This window comes from Oncorhynchus masou, chromosome 5, assembly GCF_036934945.1.
Source record: "Oncorhynchus masou masou isolate Uvic2021 chromosome 5, UVic_Omas_1.1, whole genome shotgun sequence".
In the NCBI taxonomy this organism is placed as follows: Eukaryota; Metazoa; Chordata; class Actinopteri; order Salmoniformes; family Salmonidae; genus Oncorhynchus; species Oncorhynchus masou.
In genome coordinates this window covers 35,440,272-35,459,542 of record NC_088216.1, presented here as the reverse complement: position 1 = coordinate 35,459,542, position 19,271 = coordinate 35,440,272, and the positions used below count along the sequence as shown (strand labels likewise).

The following is a 19,271-nucleotide window of genomic DNA, read 5'->3' as shown; positions in this document are numbered from 1 at the left end:
GGAAAGAAATTCCACAAATTAACTTTTAACAAGGCACACCTGTTAATTCAAATGCATTCCAGGTGACTACCTCCGAGACTGGTTGAGAAAATGCCAAGAGTGTGAAAAGCGGAAAAGGGTCGCTACTTTGAAGAATCTCAAACATAAAATATAATTTTGATTTGTTTAACACTTTTTTTGTTACTACACAATTACATATGTGTTATTTCATAGTTTTGATGCCTTCACTATTATTCTACAATGTAGAAAATTGTCAAAATAAAGAAAAACACTTGAATGAGTAGGTGTCCAAACTTTTACCTGGTACTGAATATAATTATTTTTTGCAAGAGACCTTCGTTTAAGATCCGAGAGACAAGTCACATATCTTGCTCAGATTCTCATCAGATCATCCGAGAAGCCTCCAAGGTAGCTAGCTAGCTTGTAATCCTGCAAGTGTAGCTAACCTTCTTAATAGATGTATGCAATAATTGTTAGCTAAGATACAGTAAAGTTACGCTAGCTAAATAGTTTTTTGGGTTAATATACAGATTAACTGGCTGGTAATGTCATTGAGCTCAAGATATACAATTAAACTGTCCATGATTTTCAGAAGAGTTTCAAAGGAAGATAAACTTGAGTAGAATGTCATTTATTTTTTAAAGTCACCAGAAATGACCTTCAGTTGTTCAACAAAATAAATCTCAGCATCCACTGCTGAAAATAGTTATAGGGGAAACGTGTCGGGCGGTGTACCTCTTTCTTCGCAGTTCGAACCGAGAGGATTTTCTCAATGATGTTTGCCTCATCTTCAGGGGGCTCCTGTGACAGAGGGGAGAGAGGGGATTACTTATGCAGGGTAAGAGTGTGTTTGACCTTACTGAGGGGGACAGAAGTTGGGCACAGCAGAGAGAGGGGGAGAGGAGAGACTGTGGCTGTGTCCAAAATCTTTGCAGCCAACTACTTACTAAATGTAAAATCGTATGCGGTAAGCTACTAGTTCTCAAACCTCTCCTCGGGGACCCCCTCAACTACCTCATCAAGGGCTTGATCATTAGTTGGCAAGTTGAATCAGGTGTGCTAGCTCTGGAATAGATCAAATACATGGAATGTCTGGGCGTCCCCGAGGACTGGTTTAAGAACCACTGCAAAAAGCAACAAACATACAGTCATCCACAATGAGAAGTCATCATCTAATGCGCCATTGGGTTGTTCCCCTCCATTCATTCATTTTGGCACAGCTCCTTCTCTTATCTGATAATCAGCTGTTGTCGAAGGATGATTCTCCTCGTCAATAGCGCAGCGAATTCATACTAGATGAAAAGTCTAAATGAGTATGACATAATCAGCTGTTGTCAAACACGTATGTCCGAAAAGACAATTCTCTTCCTCAATAGTGCAACAAATTCATAGTAGAGGAAGTCTGAATGAGTTTTTCAAAATGTAACAAAAAAACTTTTTGGCATACACAAGAGGCCTATTAGGATGATAGTACAATTATTCAGACATGGCCAAAGACAAAGAACAAGATTGCTACCTCAGCCTGCCAGGCGAGAGTGGCAGCGTTGAGGGCAGGGATACGGCCTGTCCCCAGCACGGCGATGGTCTCCCCGTCATCATCTACCACCTTGAAGTCCAGGTCCTCGTTGTACTTTCTGCGCTTCACCTGTCGCCCTGAGCGACGCTTCTACCAGAGAAAAAAGATAGAGGGTGGTTGAGGGGTGGTTTGGGTTAACTTAGTGTAATCGATTCAAGCAATAGCTACTGTACTACGTAGATAAATACTGTATACAGATAAAAAGTATTACTTGGGGAGTGTCAGCATGATAAGTAAGTAGATTGTGGTGTTAAACAAACCACCACTTTCAAGTAAACTGAAAATCTAAGAATACAGTACAGGCTACACAAATTATACACACACAGTTATACTAATGTACACTACTACATAAAAACATTGTAATAGTGAGGTTTTAGAGAAGCAAGTATCACTCAGCCTATCCTGCCCTTCCCCCAGCCCTCATGCTGTTAGTCAGTTCCTCACAGTGTTGTCAAGGGGGTCGATGCTCTCCTCTCCCCCCACGACCAGCGTGGACAGGGAGGCCGCGTCGTCGCTCTCTCCAGCCTCCTGGAGGACAGCCACGCTTTTCCTCTTGCCCTTTTTCTTCTTCTCCACTGGTACCGGCCCTTGTAGGACTTGCTCTCTGTAGAGGCACAGCAGGGTTGGCACCATATAAATACTAGAGAATGTCTATTCTAGTCATTTTATTTCTATGGTCGGAACTAGGGAGTGTTTGTAATCCGTACTCAGCTGACCAGTGGGTCATGCCTGCAATGTGTGTTTTCCGCCTTATCTCCTCACATCTCAGCAGCTATACTAGCAGAGAATACCCACAGCTGGATGAGTGGGACATTTTTTTTTAGTGTGTAGATAAGAGTGCATAGGTTTAAAAAAAGGTTACCCACAGTATTCATTTCTCAAATCTATCCATCCTGCAGAGTGATTATGAAAATGCCCCTCACTCTGCTATGGAAATTCCAAACAGACCACAGAATTTTGCTAAATATTAGCACCGGACAAATATTAACTCCCAACTCCCACGACTACATCAGCTAAAACAAAAGTTCAAGGACATGGTACAACCTGGAAAAATCCCCCCTTTGGGGAAAATCCAATCTCTCCAACTGAGGGGAGATGAAGCAGAGTTACAGCAGTGAGTCTGACTTCCAAACATGGAGTTATAACCCACCTAAATGAATGTAATTGTATTACGCCCCACTAGAAAAACACAACCATGTCTCTAACTAAATACAACCAAGTCTTTAACCACAACCCACCCAAGAGAACCTGGTTGTGACCCATCAATCGAGAAACAGAGTGAAAGCACTAGTGGTAAAAAGCTCCTCACCTGGGTTTGCGGCCCCTCTGCCTGGGAGGAGATGGGGCGCTCTTGCATTCTGCAGGGGGCTTGGCCAGGGGCGGGGCCTGCACCTTGGGTTTCCTCCCTCTCTTCACCTCTTTTGGTGCCTCTTTCGGCGACTTCACCTCCTTCACCTTGACCTCCAACTTCTTGGGCGCCTTAGACTTGCATGGCAGCAGCTCCTTCCCTTCTTTCTGCTGCCTCTTTTTCTTTGGTTTGTTGTCCTTCTCCAAGCCCTTGTGCTGCCAGGCGGCACCAGGCTCGCCCTTTTTGTCTTTTTTCTTTCGTTTCTTCTTCTTCGCCCGCCGCCCGCCTCCTCCATCGTCCTCCTCGCTATTGAGGGGTGACGAGGGGGCGCAGGGGCTGAGGCTGCCTGAACTAGTGCCCGCCTCGCCCATCCTGGGGTGCTTGGCGTGGGACATGCAGTGATTGATCTGCCCGCCTCCTAGGACCCTGATCTGGTCCTTGGAGCCTAAAGGTCCGCTGGGAAATGGAGTTTGTGCATTTTGGTCAGTGGCAGTAGAGGCTGCTGTAGCTGGAGTGTGCTTTAGTAAGTGGATGGTAGACATCTGGAAGAAAACAAGAAGATGTGTTAATGACTCAATGAAAATACCCAAGATAAAATAATAAAATGGGTGTCATGCCTCCATCTTCCACTCATAATGAGAGTAAACACAACTGTGGGCTTACTGCAAATGCAAATCCAGTCATTGTTCAGAATCAATACACAATGGCTTTAGAAAAATAACTAAATCACCAGATTTTACCACTGCGCTTTCTTTAAGTGTAGTCTTTCTCAGTAAAATTTGGCACATGACAAATGTTCATGTATCAAATTAGAGGTTAAAACCACAAAGCCTGCAAATCCTCTGGAATATTTAATTCCATTCTCAGAATTCCTTTACGGTTCTGAATTTCTTCAATCCTCTGCATTTCCAGGTTCCCCTCTCCCTTCCTCAAATGCACTGCTGGGCTGTCATAATGCAGTTAATTATACAGAGAAATAAAATCTATACCCTTCCCATGACACATTATGACTAGCCCTTGAAATGAAAGATGTCAGTCAAGAGGGCCTGCGCTGGTCTACCAATTCTGTGATATAGTAAAGATGTGCACAACCCTGACGTTGTGTGGGAGGGGGGTGGCATTATTTGTTATGGGCGTGTCCAGATATTAAACATGATTTTGGCATGCATAGTCATCTGTACACGAGATGAATCAATCCATTAGTGAAGGTCAAACACACAGGTGAAATAGGCATGCATCACCAGGGTGTTGGAGTCTGACCCAATTTGACTAAATCTGTTCCTCAATGCTTTTGTGTTAATATTGTTACAGAATTATGATCACATGAAACCATAACTTTAGTCAAGACTCATGCCAAGAGGTGTACTTTTACAGCTACAAAGATACAAAAGCAGACCCAGAACTCAAGGACACATAAAAACTCAAGGACACATAAGGTTAGAGAGTTTTAATATAGTGACAATATGATGTTCTTATAGCTTCACCAATTGTATCCATGAGCACTGAATGAGCACTTCCAGCAGAGAATTGTGTGTAGAGAAGGCAGATATGGCACGATTCATGTGATATGGGCTAATATCGTCGCGGGCCCATTTTGAGCAACATGTTATTTATAAACCAAGGCAGAGCACATGTGGAGGGGTATATGGGACGACTTAGACATGCAATTTCTGCCGCGCTGCGTTTATTTGCAGCCTGCCTCATGCAGGTATGAGGATAATGTCAATGAAACAGACTCCCAAGCGCCAGTTGGAATCAGGGCTGTTGCCACGGAAACAGGGTCTGTACCAAGCTGCGGGAAGCAGCAACGTAAACACGCAGTCTCTGTGGTAACTCTTTCGTTGCCAGCTCGCGGGACTATTTGGCATTTCCCCCATTTAGCATTTGATTGGACAGACGCTACCCGATCGCCTGCATCGGTCAACGGCTGCTTTTTCCAGTCCTCAGGCTTGGTTGAACCATCGAAAGAGAGAAGGCCAACCACTGTCCACACACACACCTTGAATGGAGCTCTTAGGATTGTGAGATGGAAAACACACAGGATCAGCCTTCATGAAAGAGTGCCACCAAATAGTGGAGGTCTCAAAAGTTTAAATTATAGGTACAAATCGGCCTGGGCCCTCGGGTTAGAAGGGTGAATGACCAGTAGGAGACAGATGTACAGAACACACATTTATTACCACACAACAAACAGACACACATACACACTCGGCAATAGAAAGTAGACTGATGGAATAGATGAAAGTGAAGTGGTTTTCTGTAATGGAATAGAACAGGGAATCTATTACACATCAGCAAAGGCTAATAGCAATGAGGCATGTAGCACAGGCTAACAGTAATAGCACCGCAACACAATATAAATGACTACGGATTAGCATGTAGCGGATAATAGCACTGGGCTAGCGAGCAGGACGTAGCACCGTAATCACACTATGTACATTAGCAGTGAACTAGCATAGTATGCAATATGTATAGACATTAGCAGTACCTGGTGGTAGCAACACAGTGATCTACACAGTATGAACAGGGCCTGCTATAAGGCTAGGCCATAGCAGTAGGCAATAGCATACACTACATTACATTTTAGTAATTTAGCACACTCTTATCCAGAGCAACTTACAGTTAGTACATTAATCTTAAGATAGCTAAGTGGGACAACCACACCTCACAGTCATATTATGGGGCGGCAGGGTAGCCTAGTGGTTAGAGCGTTGGACTAGTAACCGAAAGGTTGCAAGTTCGAATCCCCGAGCTGACATGGTACAAATCTCTCGTTCTGCCCCTGAACAGGCAGTTAACCCACTGTTCCTAGGCCGTCATTGAAAATAAGAATTTGTTCTTAACTGACTTGCCTAGTAAAATAAAGGTAAAAAAATAAAAAAAAATGTAAATTGTTACTCAATAAAGTAGCTATCAGCAAAGCCAGATCTAGTAAGAAGGAAAAACGTAATGAGACCAGAGGTGGCAGAACGGGGAACTCTGGTTTCAGCATAGCCTGAAGGTGGGGAGGGGCAGATCCTCTCGCTGCTCCGTAGGCAAGTACTATGGTCTTGTAGTGGATGCGAGACTGGAAGCTAGCGGAGTGTACAGAGGAGCGGGGTGACATGGGAGAACTTGGGAAAGTTCAACACCAGGTGGGCTGCAGCCTAAGTTACTGGGGTTTGATGGCACAAGCGGGAAGCCCAGTCTACAGCGAGTTGCAGCACTCCAGACGGGAGAGGACAATAGCCTGGATTAGGACCTGCGCCGCTTCCTGTGTGAGGTAGGGTCATACTCTATGGATGTTGTAGAGAATGAGCCTGCAGGAGAGAGTCAATGCTATGATGTTTTCAGAGAACGACAGGGTGTTATCCAGGGTCATGCCAAGGTTCTTTGCACTCTGGGAGGGGGACACCCTGGAGTGTTGGAGAGGTCTTGGATCGGGCAGGCCTTCCCAGGGAGGAAGAGCAGCTCCATCTTGTCGAGGTTGAGCTTGAGGGCCGACGTCCAAGCTTAGATATCTGCCAGGCACGCAGGGGGGAAGGAGAAAAGAAGTTGAGTGTCATCCGCATAGCAATGATAGGAGAGACCATGTGAGAATATGATGGAGCAGATTGACTTGGTGTATAGAGAAAAGAGCAGAGGGCTTAGAACTGAGCCCTAGGGGACACCAGTAGTGAGAGTACGTGGTGCAGACACAGATCCTCTCTATGTCACCTGGTAGGAGCAGCCTGCCAGGTAGGATGCAATCCAAGAGTGTGCATAGCCTGAGACACCCAGCCCTAAGAGGGTGGAGAGGAGGATCTGATGGTTCACAGTGTCGAAGGCAGAAGATAGAGATCTAGGAGGACGAGAACAGAGGAGAGAGTCAGCTTTGGCAGTGCGGAGAGCCTCCGACACACAGAGAAGCGCAGTCTCGGTTGAATGACCCAGCTTGAAACCTGACTGCTTAGGGTCAAGAAGATCGTTCTGAGTGAGAGAGTTGGTCAGACAGCACGTGTCACGTTTTTTTGGTAAGAAAATAACGAACGGATAATGGTCTGTAGTTTTTGATGTCAGAGGGGTCGAGTGTTGGTTTCTTGAGAAGGGGAGCAACTCTGGACCATTTTGAAGTCAGAGTGGAGACAGCCAGTGGTTAGGGATGAGTTGATGAGGGAAGTAAGGATTGGGAAAAGGTCTCCAGAGATGGTCTGGAAAAGGGAGAAGGGGATGGGGTCGAGCGGGCAAGTTGTCAGGCGTCCGGACCTCACTAGTAGCAGGATCTGGAGAGAGAGAGAGGGGAGAAAGAAGTCAAGGCGTAGGGTAGTTCTATGTGAATGGGACAAACGGACTCAATAGGCTGAGTTAATGAGGAAAGGATGTCGTCAACCTTCTTCTCAAAGTGGTTGACAAAGTCATCCGCAGAACGGGAGGAGGGGGGTAGAGGATTAAGGAGGGAGACGGAAGAAAAACGTTTCCTAGGTTCGGAGGCAGAAGCTTGAAATTTAGAGCGATAGAAAGTGGCTTTAGCAGCGCATACAGAGGTTGAGAAGAGGGAGTGGAAGGTTGATCGGAAGTTTCGTTTTTCTCAACTTTTGCTCAGCCGCCTGTAGCCCTGTTCTGTAAACTCACAAACAGTCACTCAGCCAGGAGGGGAGAGCAGAGCTGTCCGGGAGGAAAGGGGACAGTGCGAGTCATAGGACGCGGAAAGGAAGGAGAGTAGGGTCGAAGAGGCGGAAGGATATAGCAGACGGGAGATAGAAGAGTAGTGGGAGAGAGACAGCAAAGATTGCAATGGGGCATGGCCATATGGGTTATAGGCTGAGTAGCTAGAGGCAGACAGAAAAGGAAACAAAGTAGTGATCAGAGACCTGGATGGGGGTGAGATTAGTAGGTGAACAGTCTGTCGTAAAAGAGGAGGTCAAGCGTATTGCCTGCCTTGTGATTGTGAGGTCAAAAGAGACAAGGAGAGGAAAGAAATGAATCGACGGTAAAGGTTGCATGTGCTTCATTCGATAGCAAGTGAACTCCTGATACAGGGCATTTGGAAATATTCTGAAAAATATTCAGACCCCTCCACATTTTGTTGCATTAGAGCCTTATTCTAAAATTGATTAAATAATTATTCTACACACAATACCCCATGATGACAAAGTGAAAACAGGTTTAGATTTCTTTGAAAATTTTAAAATAAAAAACAGAAATAACATATTTACAAAGGTATTCAGACCTTTTGCTATGAGATTCAAAATTGAGCTCAGGTGAATCCTGTTTCCATTGATCTTCCTTGAGATATTTCTACAACTTGATTGGCGTCCACCTGTGGTAAACTCAATTAATTGGACATTGGATTTGGAAAGGCACACCTGTCTATATAAAAGGTCCCACAGTTGACGGTGCATGTCAGAGCAAAGATCAAGCCATGAGGTCAAAGGAAATGTCAGTAGCGCTCTGAGACAGGATTGTGTCGAGGCACAGATCTGGGGAAGGGTACTAAAAAAATAAAAATTAATTGTTACCCTTCCTCTGCAAAGTGAAAAGGTGTCCCAGAGTTTGTGAGTTAGAGAGAGCGGAGAGAAAATGCCCAGGAGCACTGTAAGGGTTTTCTACAATTCATATAGCCTAGACAGAAAGTCATTAATAGGACATGAAAACATACCATGGTACAGTGGTTGCTCCTCTAAAAGTTTTGCGACTATGCTGCGGTACTTTGAGGTCATTTGTGATTTAGTACGGTACCCTGTGTGTCACCACTTCATTGCTCCAGACCAGCGCAAGGGGGAGTTGATTACAAGGGGGAGCACTGATTATGCTTTTGGGTCTACTGTGTCTAACTGACAATGAATGGGCGACATAAACCTAAAACAGAAACTGATAATTGTGCACGACTTCAGTATTACTTACCAAAACTGTTGTTACAATAAGGTTTTTATTATTTTACTCTTACTGTAGTAGTGTAGCCCACTCCCGACCGATCACGTTGTACGAAAATCAAAATCTCCTAAATATTATTTTTAAACAAACAGTAGGGATTCCTCAATGAAGTGCCTGTTGTTATTCAATGAGAGATGACTCGACCTCGTGCAAATATTTTTTTGAGAAAAACTGCAAAAACATCCAAGTCAGATGCAAAATTGCGTGACTAAGATCTCCTCGGGCAAAAACGTCAAAATGAATGACAGATTGTCACTTTTTTCAAATTTTTCAAGCAAAGATACGAGTACACTCGTTCGGTTCGCCTAGCCAAGCTCAACTAGGCGCCAGCCGAACTGAGGTCTTAACCCACTCATAGAACGTTCACCAGTTTGCAAACAATGGGCAAGGCTCTCTAGAACCACAAAGCTGCCGGCACACTGTTCTGAGGCTTCATGGATCTACGTATCCCATGTACTAGCGACTGCACACACACACACACACACACAAACAAACGCACGGCGGCACGCACACGCAGCCCCTAGTGACGTGCTGCAGTGTACTCGCATGCAAGCCAACTCTGTCGACCACACAGAAGCTGCCTGCAATCAAATTCCCTATGAATCAATACAGCCTTCTGAGCTGTCGATCGCCACAACTGCAGCCAGGTCAATGTTTCCCCCATGCTACCTCCCTAAAGACATTGGCCGTGTCCGAATACCCATACTACATACTATTTACTCATTGTTGCACACTATTTAGCACGTACAGTTTAGTAAAAATTATACAGTATGCCACGGCCTGCACTGCAGTATTTTACTTTATTTAACTAGGCAAGTCAGTTAAGAACAAATTGTTATTTACAATGACAGCCTACCAAAAGGGGAAAAAAGCCTCCTGCGGGGACAGGGATAAAAAAAAATATACAATTAAATTAAAATATAGGACAAAACAAGCATCACGACAAGAGAGACAACACAACATAAAGAGATAGACCTATAAGACAACAACATAGCAAGGCAGCAACATATGACAACACAGCATGGTAGCAACACAAAACATGGTACAAACATTAATGGGCACAGACAACAGCAAAGGGCAAGGTAGAGACAACAATACATCACGGAGTAGCGGCTTCTGATCGGCTAAGTAGTTGCGGCACGGCCGGGTGTGGATGGAGTTTCCCAAATTCAACAGACATGCATCGCACTAACCAGCCTGAAAATAGCTAATTTCCAATTTGATTAATTTCTCTAAACTTTGAATAGAATAGGAATGGAGTTATAGGCATAATTACACATTTGACCTATAACGTAGCAGACCATGAATCCCATCAGTCATTTTTTTTAAAAATAGGATAGAAGACAGAAACAGATCATTTGGTTCCATTTCAACATATTTATTAGTGAAACCAAACTGCTACAACATATTAATTAAATCAAAGCCTAGTACACACACCAAAACTTTTAAAATATTAAAATCATAATGCTATTGCACAGAAAAATGTTGATAGTCAGGTGCATCGCAAACTCAGAACCGCCAGACTGCAACCCAATAAAAAAGTAAAGCACTGATCATTGGAAACAAGATCAGAACGACTGCTGAGGCTTGATCCATAAATGAAATAGGTAGATTAGGCTACCAAACTAAAACAATCCATACGCCTGATTAACATGACATCAATAACACAGCCACATCCCGAGTCACTGGTGCCGACACATTCAGAAATCAAAAGATGTTTTAGTATTTAGTTTTAAAACTCTGACAAGAGAACAAGGAATACGTTTCAGTGAGAAAAAAAGAAAATAACACTTCTGTTTTCAAAGATGAAGCTAGCCTGTGATGCAATACTCGTGATCATTTTAAAGAAAACAAAAGCTACTTAGCCTACATTTGAACACCAAGGTAGAAGCTTTGGGTATCTCCCCAAATAAGTTTGGCTACTTGAAGAGAACTAGGGCCTATCACTCGCAGCACACCTCTTCTAATGCATTGTGGAAAAGTGTCCATCGAATTCTACTACTGCGCATTCGGAAAGTATTCAGACCCCTTGACTTTTTCCACATTTTGTTATGTTACAGCCTTATACCCAAAACTAATTCCCGCAATCAATCTACACACAATACACCCATAAGGACAAAGCAAAAACAAATAAAAAATTAACTGAAATATATCATTTTACATAAATATTCAAACCCTTCACAGGCAGCCTATTAAGTCCAAATCAAAATCAAATCAAAATGCAAATCAAAATGCATTGGTCACGGGGCCTCCCGGGTGGCGCAGTGGTCATAGTGCTAGCTGTGCCACCCCAAAAAATTATTGGTTAGCAGATGTTAATGCGAGTGTAGCGAAATGCTTGTGCTTCTAGTTCTGACAGTGCAGTCATATCTAACAAGTAATCTAACATTTTCACAACTACCTTATACACACAAATATGGATGGAATAAGAATATGTACATATATTTATATGGATGAGAGATGGCCGAGCGGCATAGGCAAGATGCAATACATGGTATAAAATACAGTAGAAACATATGAGATGAGAAATGCAAGATATGTAAACATTATTACAGTGTCATTAAAGTGACTAGTGATCCATTTATTAAAGTGGCCAATGATAGCGATGGCGATTGCATCATCTATGGACCTGTTGGGGTATGCAAACTGAAGTGGGTCTAGGGTGGCAGGTAAGTCTGGAGGTGATATGATCCTTGACTAGTCTCTCCAAGCACTTCATGATGACAGAAGTGAGTGCTATGGGGCGATAGTAACTTAGTTCAGTTATCTTTGCCTTCTTGGATAAAGACACAAGGGTGGTCATCTTGAAGCATGTGGGGACAGCAGACTGGGATAGGGAGCGATTGAATAACTACACTGTTTATATTCAGCCATATTCCCAGACATCTTTTCATGGTTTGAATGCTGTCTCTTGGGAATGACGCTACAAGCTTGGCTCACCTGTTTTTGGGGAGTTTCTCCCATTCTTCTCTGCAGATCCTTTAAAGCTCTGTCAGGTTGGATGGGGAGCGTCGTTTCACAGCTATTTTCAGGTCTCTAAAGAGATGTTTGATCTGGTTTAAGTCAGGGCTCTGGCTGTGTGCTTAGGGTCGTTGTCCTGTTGTAAGGTGAACATTTGACCCCGTCTGAGGTCCTGAGCGCTCTGGTGCAGGTTTTCGTCAAGGATCTATGTACTTTGTTCTGTTCAGCTTTCCCTCAACCCTGAAAGTCCCTGCCGCTGAAAAACATCCTCATAGCATGATGCTGCCACCATGTTTCACAGTAGGGATGGTACCAGGGTTCCACCAGACGTGATGCTAGGCGTTCATGCCAAAAGGTTCAATCTTGGTTTATTCAGACCAGAGAATCTTGTTTTCTCATGGTTTGAAAGCCCTTCAGGTTTGAGACCCTGTTTAAAAAGCCATCGGTTTTCCGTATGAATTCACAATGCAGCTGTGCTGCTGCCAGCAATGATTTGTGTCTCATCCCTTTCAGATGGTTAAGCACTGCATGTGTTACCATTAACGTACCTAAATTCCACCTCGCAAAGTTTGGATTTCCTTCTCATTTTGCTTCTCAAAGTATTGCCATAAAGGACTTTGCTGTTGTTGCTTGCCTTCATCTGCCATTTTTCCAGCAGTGTTAATGATGATGATGTAGTGGTGTAGAGTCAACTCCAAAATAATTGATTCCTCGACTCTCATTTCTGAGTGTCAAGATTTCATTCCACTCGGAATCGACTCCTAAGATTCAGTATTTTTGGAGCGGATGAGAATGATTAGTTGCCATATTTCCGAGAACACAGATACTTGCATCTTTCATAGCGAGCTAGCTAGGGACAGAGAGAGAGAGGGCAGGGACACAGTACAGGCACATATTGACATTCATATTGCACTGTACAGCTTTACCTACAGATTGGGGCTCAATGAAATGGGGTAAAGCTGTACAGTGTAACACGAATGTCAATGCTGCCGTGTGAGTGGTAACGTGCTGAAAGCATGGACAGCACGGATATCCTTGGAAAAAGTGACATTTAGAAATAAAACTGCTCACCTCTTGAATTATGAGTTATTTGACAAAAGTAAGTGTAATAGAAACAGCAGAATGTGCTCTTTCACATACTTTATAGAAATCAAAGTGATGACCCTTTCCCTGCATCTGTAAATAACAAGATGCCCCCATCTTTTCATGTACAATTTGACAACTGATTGTCCATTTAAATATTGTCTATAACTCTTATTATGAGTGAAATTAGTTGTGATATAGTTTAGGTGTTGTTTCGACGGGCCGGCTGCGCAGGCTGACTGGCATCGTTCGTTTCCCACAAATCAAGTTGGATAGAGTCAAGGATATGTTTTGCATTATTCTAAAGGCCCACTCTAACACATACCATGTTTTTTGTTTACCTTACAATAAATTATATTATTAAAGAGTTACAGTAATTAAAACAGTCCTGTAACAGCTTATTTTTACAAAGTAAAATGTAAAAGAGAATGGTATCAACCCCCAAGGCGCGTTTCAAATTATTTGCTGCTGATGAAGGCATAAACTCATTATTACACTATTGTCTTTCTAAATTAAAATCAACCTCTTCACCCTCCTTATCATTCAGTTATGCCTAATTTAAATTAAATTGTGAAATAAGGTGCAAAATTATCTCCCATTCATCTATTTGTCATTCATTCAGTGAGGAGTGAGAGATGAATTAGCCCCTGGCTGGGTACCACAGCCTACAGCACATTGGGTTGGCAGGTTAAGTTAGGAATAGGTGTGAGCAGGTAAAAAGGCTCTAAATACTTTGTGATTTCAAAATTCTGACAAATAAGCAGTGTAAAATACAAACATTTAGGAACAGTCAGGGAAGGGGGTGATTTTTTTGTTGTTGTACAAAATCAAAATGTCAGTGGCCATTCTAGTGTTAATATGCCAAGTCATTCATAACAAATTTCGAGAAAATAAAACATTTGGGCTTCTACAACAAACAATAAGACCGGAGTGTCCGCTATAAAACTGGACTTTGGCTATTGTCCCAGATCATTTACCAGAGAAAAATATATAATATAATAATCATTCTGACCAGCTATGTTGTGCTGCTTTGGTGAAACTTAGCTCTGTATACATTGTACTCTTGCTTTGTGTAAAACAACATATTAATTGAAATAGGCTATAGTAAATATATGGGCAATATACTCAGAATGTCAACCTTGAACTGTGGCAGCCTGATCCAATTCTGATCGAAGTAATTGTTTGATTGTGATTTTTTAACCTTTCTAACGATACCCTTTTTTAATTCTCAAGGGAGGAGTGGAGCGAGAGGAAAGTAGAGGGAGAGGAACATGGAGAGGAAGAAGAGAACAGCTTACTTTGAATGTGGATTCAGACCCCTTCACTTTTCCATATTTTGTTAATTTATAACCTTATTCTAAAATGGATTAAAATAGTTTTTTCTCCTCAATCTAGACACAATACGCTATCATTTTGGCAAATGTATAAAAAATTACAACTGAAATATCACATTTACATAAGTATTCAGACCATTTACTCAGTATTTTGTTGAAGCACCTTTGGCAGCGATTGCTGCGTTGGGTCTCCTTGGGTATTACGTTACAAGCTTGGCACACCTGTATTTGGGGAGTTTCTCCCATTCTTCTCGGCAGATCCTCTCAAGCTCTGTCAGGTTGGCTGGGTAGCATCACTGCCCAGCTATTTCAGGTCTCAAGAGATGTTCGATCGGGTTCAAGTCCGGGGCTGAGTGCCACTCAAGGACATTCAGAGACTTGTCCCAAAGCCACTCCTGTATTGTCTTGGCTGTGTGCTTAGGGTCGTTTTCCTGTTTCCCCATAGCATGTTGCTGCCACCACAGGGATGGTGTTTCATCAGACCAGAGAATCTTGTTTCTCATGGTCAGAGTCCTTTAGGTGCCATTTGGCAAACTCCAAGCAGGCTATCATGTGCCTTTTACTAAGGAGTGGCTTCTGTCTGGCCACCCTACCATAAAGGCCTGATTGGTGGAGTGCTGCAGAGATGGTTGTCACTCTGTCAGAGTGACCATCGAGTTCTTGGTCACCTACCTGACCAAGGCCCTTCTCCCCCAATTGCTCAGTTTGGCTGGGCGTCCAGCTCTAGGTAGAGTCTTGGTGGTTCCAAAGTTCTTCCATTTAAGAATGATGGAGGGCACTGTGTTCTTAGGGACCTTCAACGCTGCAGAAATGTTTAGTTACCCTTCCCCAAATCTTTCCAACACTTCTCTCCTCGATAATCAGCTGATAAAAAGGTTATGGACATGTTACGAGTATTTGTTTCCATTTTAATGATTGTAAATTTCATCTTCATACTAGCATAGCTGTCCCATTCAAACTTTCCTTTTCAATTCATTATCTTATAGCCTACTTTCAGCTAAGCCTAAGGTAGGCCTTGCTTTTTTAAATACATTTTAAGGACAGGAGAAATATTTGCTTGTGCCTGACATACCCTGGTGGCCTTGATTGACAGGTGCTTTTACTGGGGTGTGCGAGTTCGTTGATTCTTTCAATAAGCCTATATGTCCATTGTCTCCTAAATGCTCACGTCATGATTTCATTTTGTAAAATCTTGTCACCAAAAGCACTCAAACTTTTACAGATGCACAATCGAGAGCATCCTGTCGGGCTGTATCCCCGCCTGGTACGGCAGCTGCTCCGCCCACAACCGTAAGGCTCTCCAGAGGGTAGTGAGGTCTGCACAACGCATCACTGGGGGCAAACTACCTGCCCTCCAGGACACCTACACCACCCGATGTCACAGGAAGGCCATAAAGATCATCAAGGACAACAACCACCCGAGCCACTGCCTGTTCACCCAGCTATCATCCAGAAGGAGAGGTCAGTACAGGTGCATCAAAGCAGGAACCGAGAAACTGAAAAACAGCTTCTATCTCAAGGCCATCAGAGTGTTAAACAGCCACCACTAACATTGTGTGGCTGCTGCCATACATGTAAAAAATAAAAAAAGGTATCACTAGCCACTTTAAACAATGATTGTGTCCCACTTGTTGTTGATTCTTCACAAAAAAAATACAGTTTTATATCTTTATGTTTGAAGCCTGAAATGTGGCAAAAGGTCGCAAAGTTCAAGGGGGACGAATACTTTCACAAGGCACTGTATATACTGTACTCAATACCATCTACTGCATCTTGCCTATGCCGTTCTGTACCATCACTCATTCATATATCTTTATGGACATATTCTTCATCCCTTTACACTTGTGTGTATAAGGTAGCTGTAGTGAAATTGTTAGGTTTGATCACTCGTCGGTTATTACTGCATTGTCTGAAATAGAAGCACAAGCATTTCACTACACTAGCATTAACATCTGCTAACCATGTGTATGTGACAAATAAAATTTGATTTGAAACCGGAAAATGTAAGCTACAATAGGAAATATTGTAAGCTGAGTAAATATTGACGTAACACAAACAGTCATATTTAGACAGCTCTCGGCTGACAGAAACCACAATATTAATTAGCTAATAGCAATTACTATTTATAATTAATCACATCACAGGTGAGCTCAACATTGATCAAAATAATTGAGTAAAACACTTTATAGAAATCTAAAGTAATCTGACAATGGGTAGTTAGTGTGCGCAGCCTTGTTGGTTTTTCCCGTCAACAAAAAATAAGAGACTAGATGAGTTTGGTCTGTTTGCAGTTTGCATGTTGGAGGGGGTGTCGTCTACGATCATTCACTTCCCTTCATTCACTTCCGGAAGTTTACTTGAAAGATGAGTGAGCCATTCCTTCACCTCATTATAAGGTGGTGGTCTCGCAGATTACGTGACACCCAGAATGCATTGCATAATGGCACCACACATATAGCTGGCAAATAGCTTAGCATTAGCTCATCATAATCAGTACAACCTTAAAAAAAGTATTTTAAACACATAGGTTGCCATTATAATAGGAATGCATTATTTCTCACCGGTACATGAAAACATGTGAATAAAACTGTAAATACATTATGCTCCATATATACATCATGCTACAGTAGAAACAACTACATGATATACAGAAAATAAGCCAGTCACTTTGATAGGAATGCACACATGTCCAAAGTTATTATTTGTAAGGGAAACAACAATGGAGGCAATGCGAGCACCAGCCAGAAAATGTACCAATTCGTGCAGGACTGCGCAAATATCTGCATACTATATGTGTGGAAAAAATGGGGAAGGGCTCTCCTCGAAGAGGGAGGTTTGTCCGGGTCAGTAAAACTTCAAACAAATTGTCCGCAACACTGAAATGGGCTACTTCTATGTGAATTAATGAGGAGGCGGAACACAACTCAATTCAAACTATTGTTAGAAAATACAACTTGTTAGAAAATCATTTGAAATTGACAAGTTGAAACATAGCCTATAAATAATTAGCTGGCAGCACGTGTTAACTGTTCTGTTTTGTAATAATCACATTTTGGAACATTGAGTGCATTCTGAAATCCTGTGCATAAAACAACTCACGCTGGGGCAACCGTTAAGATACTTGGAACTTACGTATGCAAAAGGTTAACAATAATTATTATTATTATTTTTAGTGTGGGTGCTTATATTTGTCTTGTTACACACAAGTATAATGGAAATGTGTTTTTAGCATATCCAAACTCCCCATGACACAGCAACAGGAGCAATTAGGGTTAAGTGCCTTGCTCAAGATTTAGGGTTAAGTGCATTTCCAGCTTTGTCATCTCCATAGCGCCGGCCCTGTACCGACAAACCACAATATGACGTTTGGGTGTTTTGTCAACCAGTCTATTGCCTTTTACTGTACACCTAGTGCCAATGTTAGAAGATTGGGTAAAATAAACAGACATGGTCACAGGAGCGTCTAGCTAGCACAATCAGTGCAGTGATGAGGTATAGGCTACATCATATTCAGTTTCTCTTTTATGTTACATAAAGGACTACTAAACAGATGGTCCACAGATTGAATAGTTGATCATAAATGTACAAAAATGTAAAGATGGTGCACTTTTGATGAGCTTGCAGCGAGATGAGATGATGTTTTCCACAAATTAGTCTTAATGTACCTGTAAGGTTGTCAAAAAAAAAAATCTGTTCCTACACTTAAAAACATTGTTCCTCCAATTATATTTTAAGAACGGTATCAGGAGTATTTGGATTTATTCCATTAAGTAGCCATGTTCTCATTTATTACACTTCATTGTGTAATATCCAAGATGCTGTAGCAGTGCAGACGTGGTTTGTCATTTCTTTTCAATCTCTTTTCCATTTATAAATTAAATATACCTTCCGGTAACCCTCCTCACCCAATGTGATACGGATCTGCAATTTTTTTTAGACCTTATAGCCAGAACCTCCATCGGGAGCTAGCCATCAGAAGCTAACCAGCTAATTAGCTACTAGCTATTTAGTCATTGTCAGCCACTGCCAGCGGCCTTTACCCTCCACACAGACACCTGCCGTTTTTTAGCCTGGATAATACTTGCCAGCCTGCCAGTATCAGACTCTCCACTACAACGCCGGATTCCTGCCGTAAGCCCTGGACCATTACTCCTGATCACCACAGCTAGCTAGCTACCTGCTACCGAGTGACCCAGCCCCGAAGCTAGCTCTGAGCCAGGCCCACCTCCCGGCCTACTCAGTGATCACTCGGCTACACAGCTGATGCCTCGCGGACTCTACCCCAAGACGGCTAGAATCCACTACTCCACCGGATCCTTGCCGTAAGTTCTGCATCGGATCATCGCTGTTAGCTAGCTGCCACCGATTGGCTATAGTGGCTAACGCTCCTGCCCCAAAGCTAGCACAAGTTAGCTGTGAGCCCGGCTAGCAAACGAAATTACTACAACTACAATACCTCTTTCGCCATCTGGCCTGGACCCTTTGTCGACACGGCGCCCCACTGTACCACCACAACTGGTCTGCCGACAGAACTTCATCCGCTGTGCCATCAACTGGCCTTTGCCGGACGTCGGAACAGACGCTTCTACTAACACCGGCCTTCTAACTTTAAACGCTGTGTCTCCCGCGTGCTAGCGTAGTAATGACTACCCCGCGGCTTACCTGTTCCATCTATTGCTGTTCACTTGGCTACATAACTGCATAGCTGATGCCTGCTGGACTGTTCATTAATCACAGTACTACATTTTGTTTATTTTTTGGAGTTTATCTGTCGGCCACAGCCCCGAACTCAGGCCCTGCGTGTAGTTAACCGGCCCTCCCTGCCCATTCACCACCTGTCGTGGCTGTCTTAGCTGATTAGCTGATGTTGTCTTACCCGTTGTCATACCTCTCCCAATCAACACCTGTGATTGCTTTATGCCTCGCTTTATGTCTCTCTCAAATGTCAATATGCCTTGTATACTGTTGTTTAGGATAGTTATCATTGTTTTAGTTTACTGCGGAGCCCCTAGTCCCACTCAACATACCTCAGACATCTCCTTTGTCCCACCTCCCACACATGCAGTGACCTCACACA

At 42.9% G+C, this 19,271-nt stretch overlaps 1 protein-coding gene across 10 annotated transcripts in view; it reads right to left on the bottom strand.

Moving 5' to 3' along the window:
* Positions 1-19,271, bottom strand: part of chd6 (chromodomain helicase DNA binding protein 6) — a 103,152-nt gene that overhangs the window by 71,457 nt on the left and 12,424 nt on the right. For all 10 annotated transcript variants that reach the window (XM_064965453.1, XM_064965452.1, XM_064965446.1 and 7 more), the window contains exons 3-6: positions 2,886-3,466; positions 2,021-2,180; positions 1,517-1,666; positions 736-801 (exon numbers count right to left, since the gene is read on the bottom strand). In XM_064965453.1, the coding sequence (XP_064821525.1) occupies positions 736-801; positions 1,517-1,666; positions 2,021-2,180; positions 2,886-3,466 (957 nt within the window). The remainder of the gene's footprint in view (positions 1-735; positions 802-1,516; positions 1,667-2,020; positions 2,181-2,885; positions 3,467-19,271) is intronic.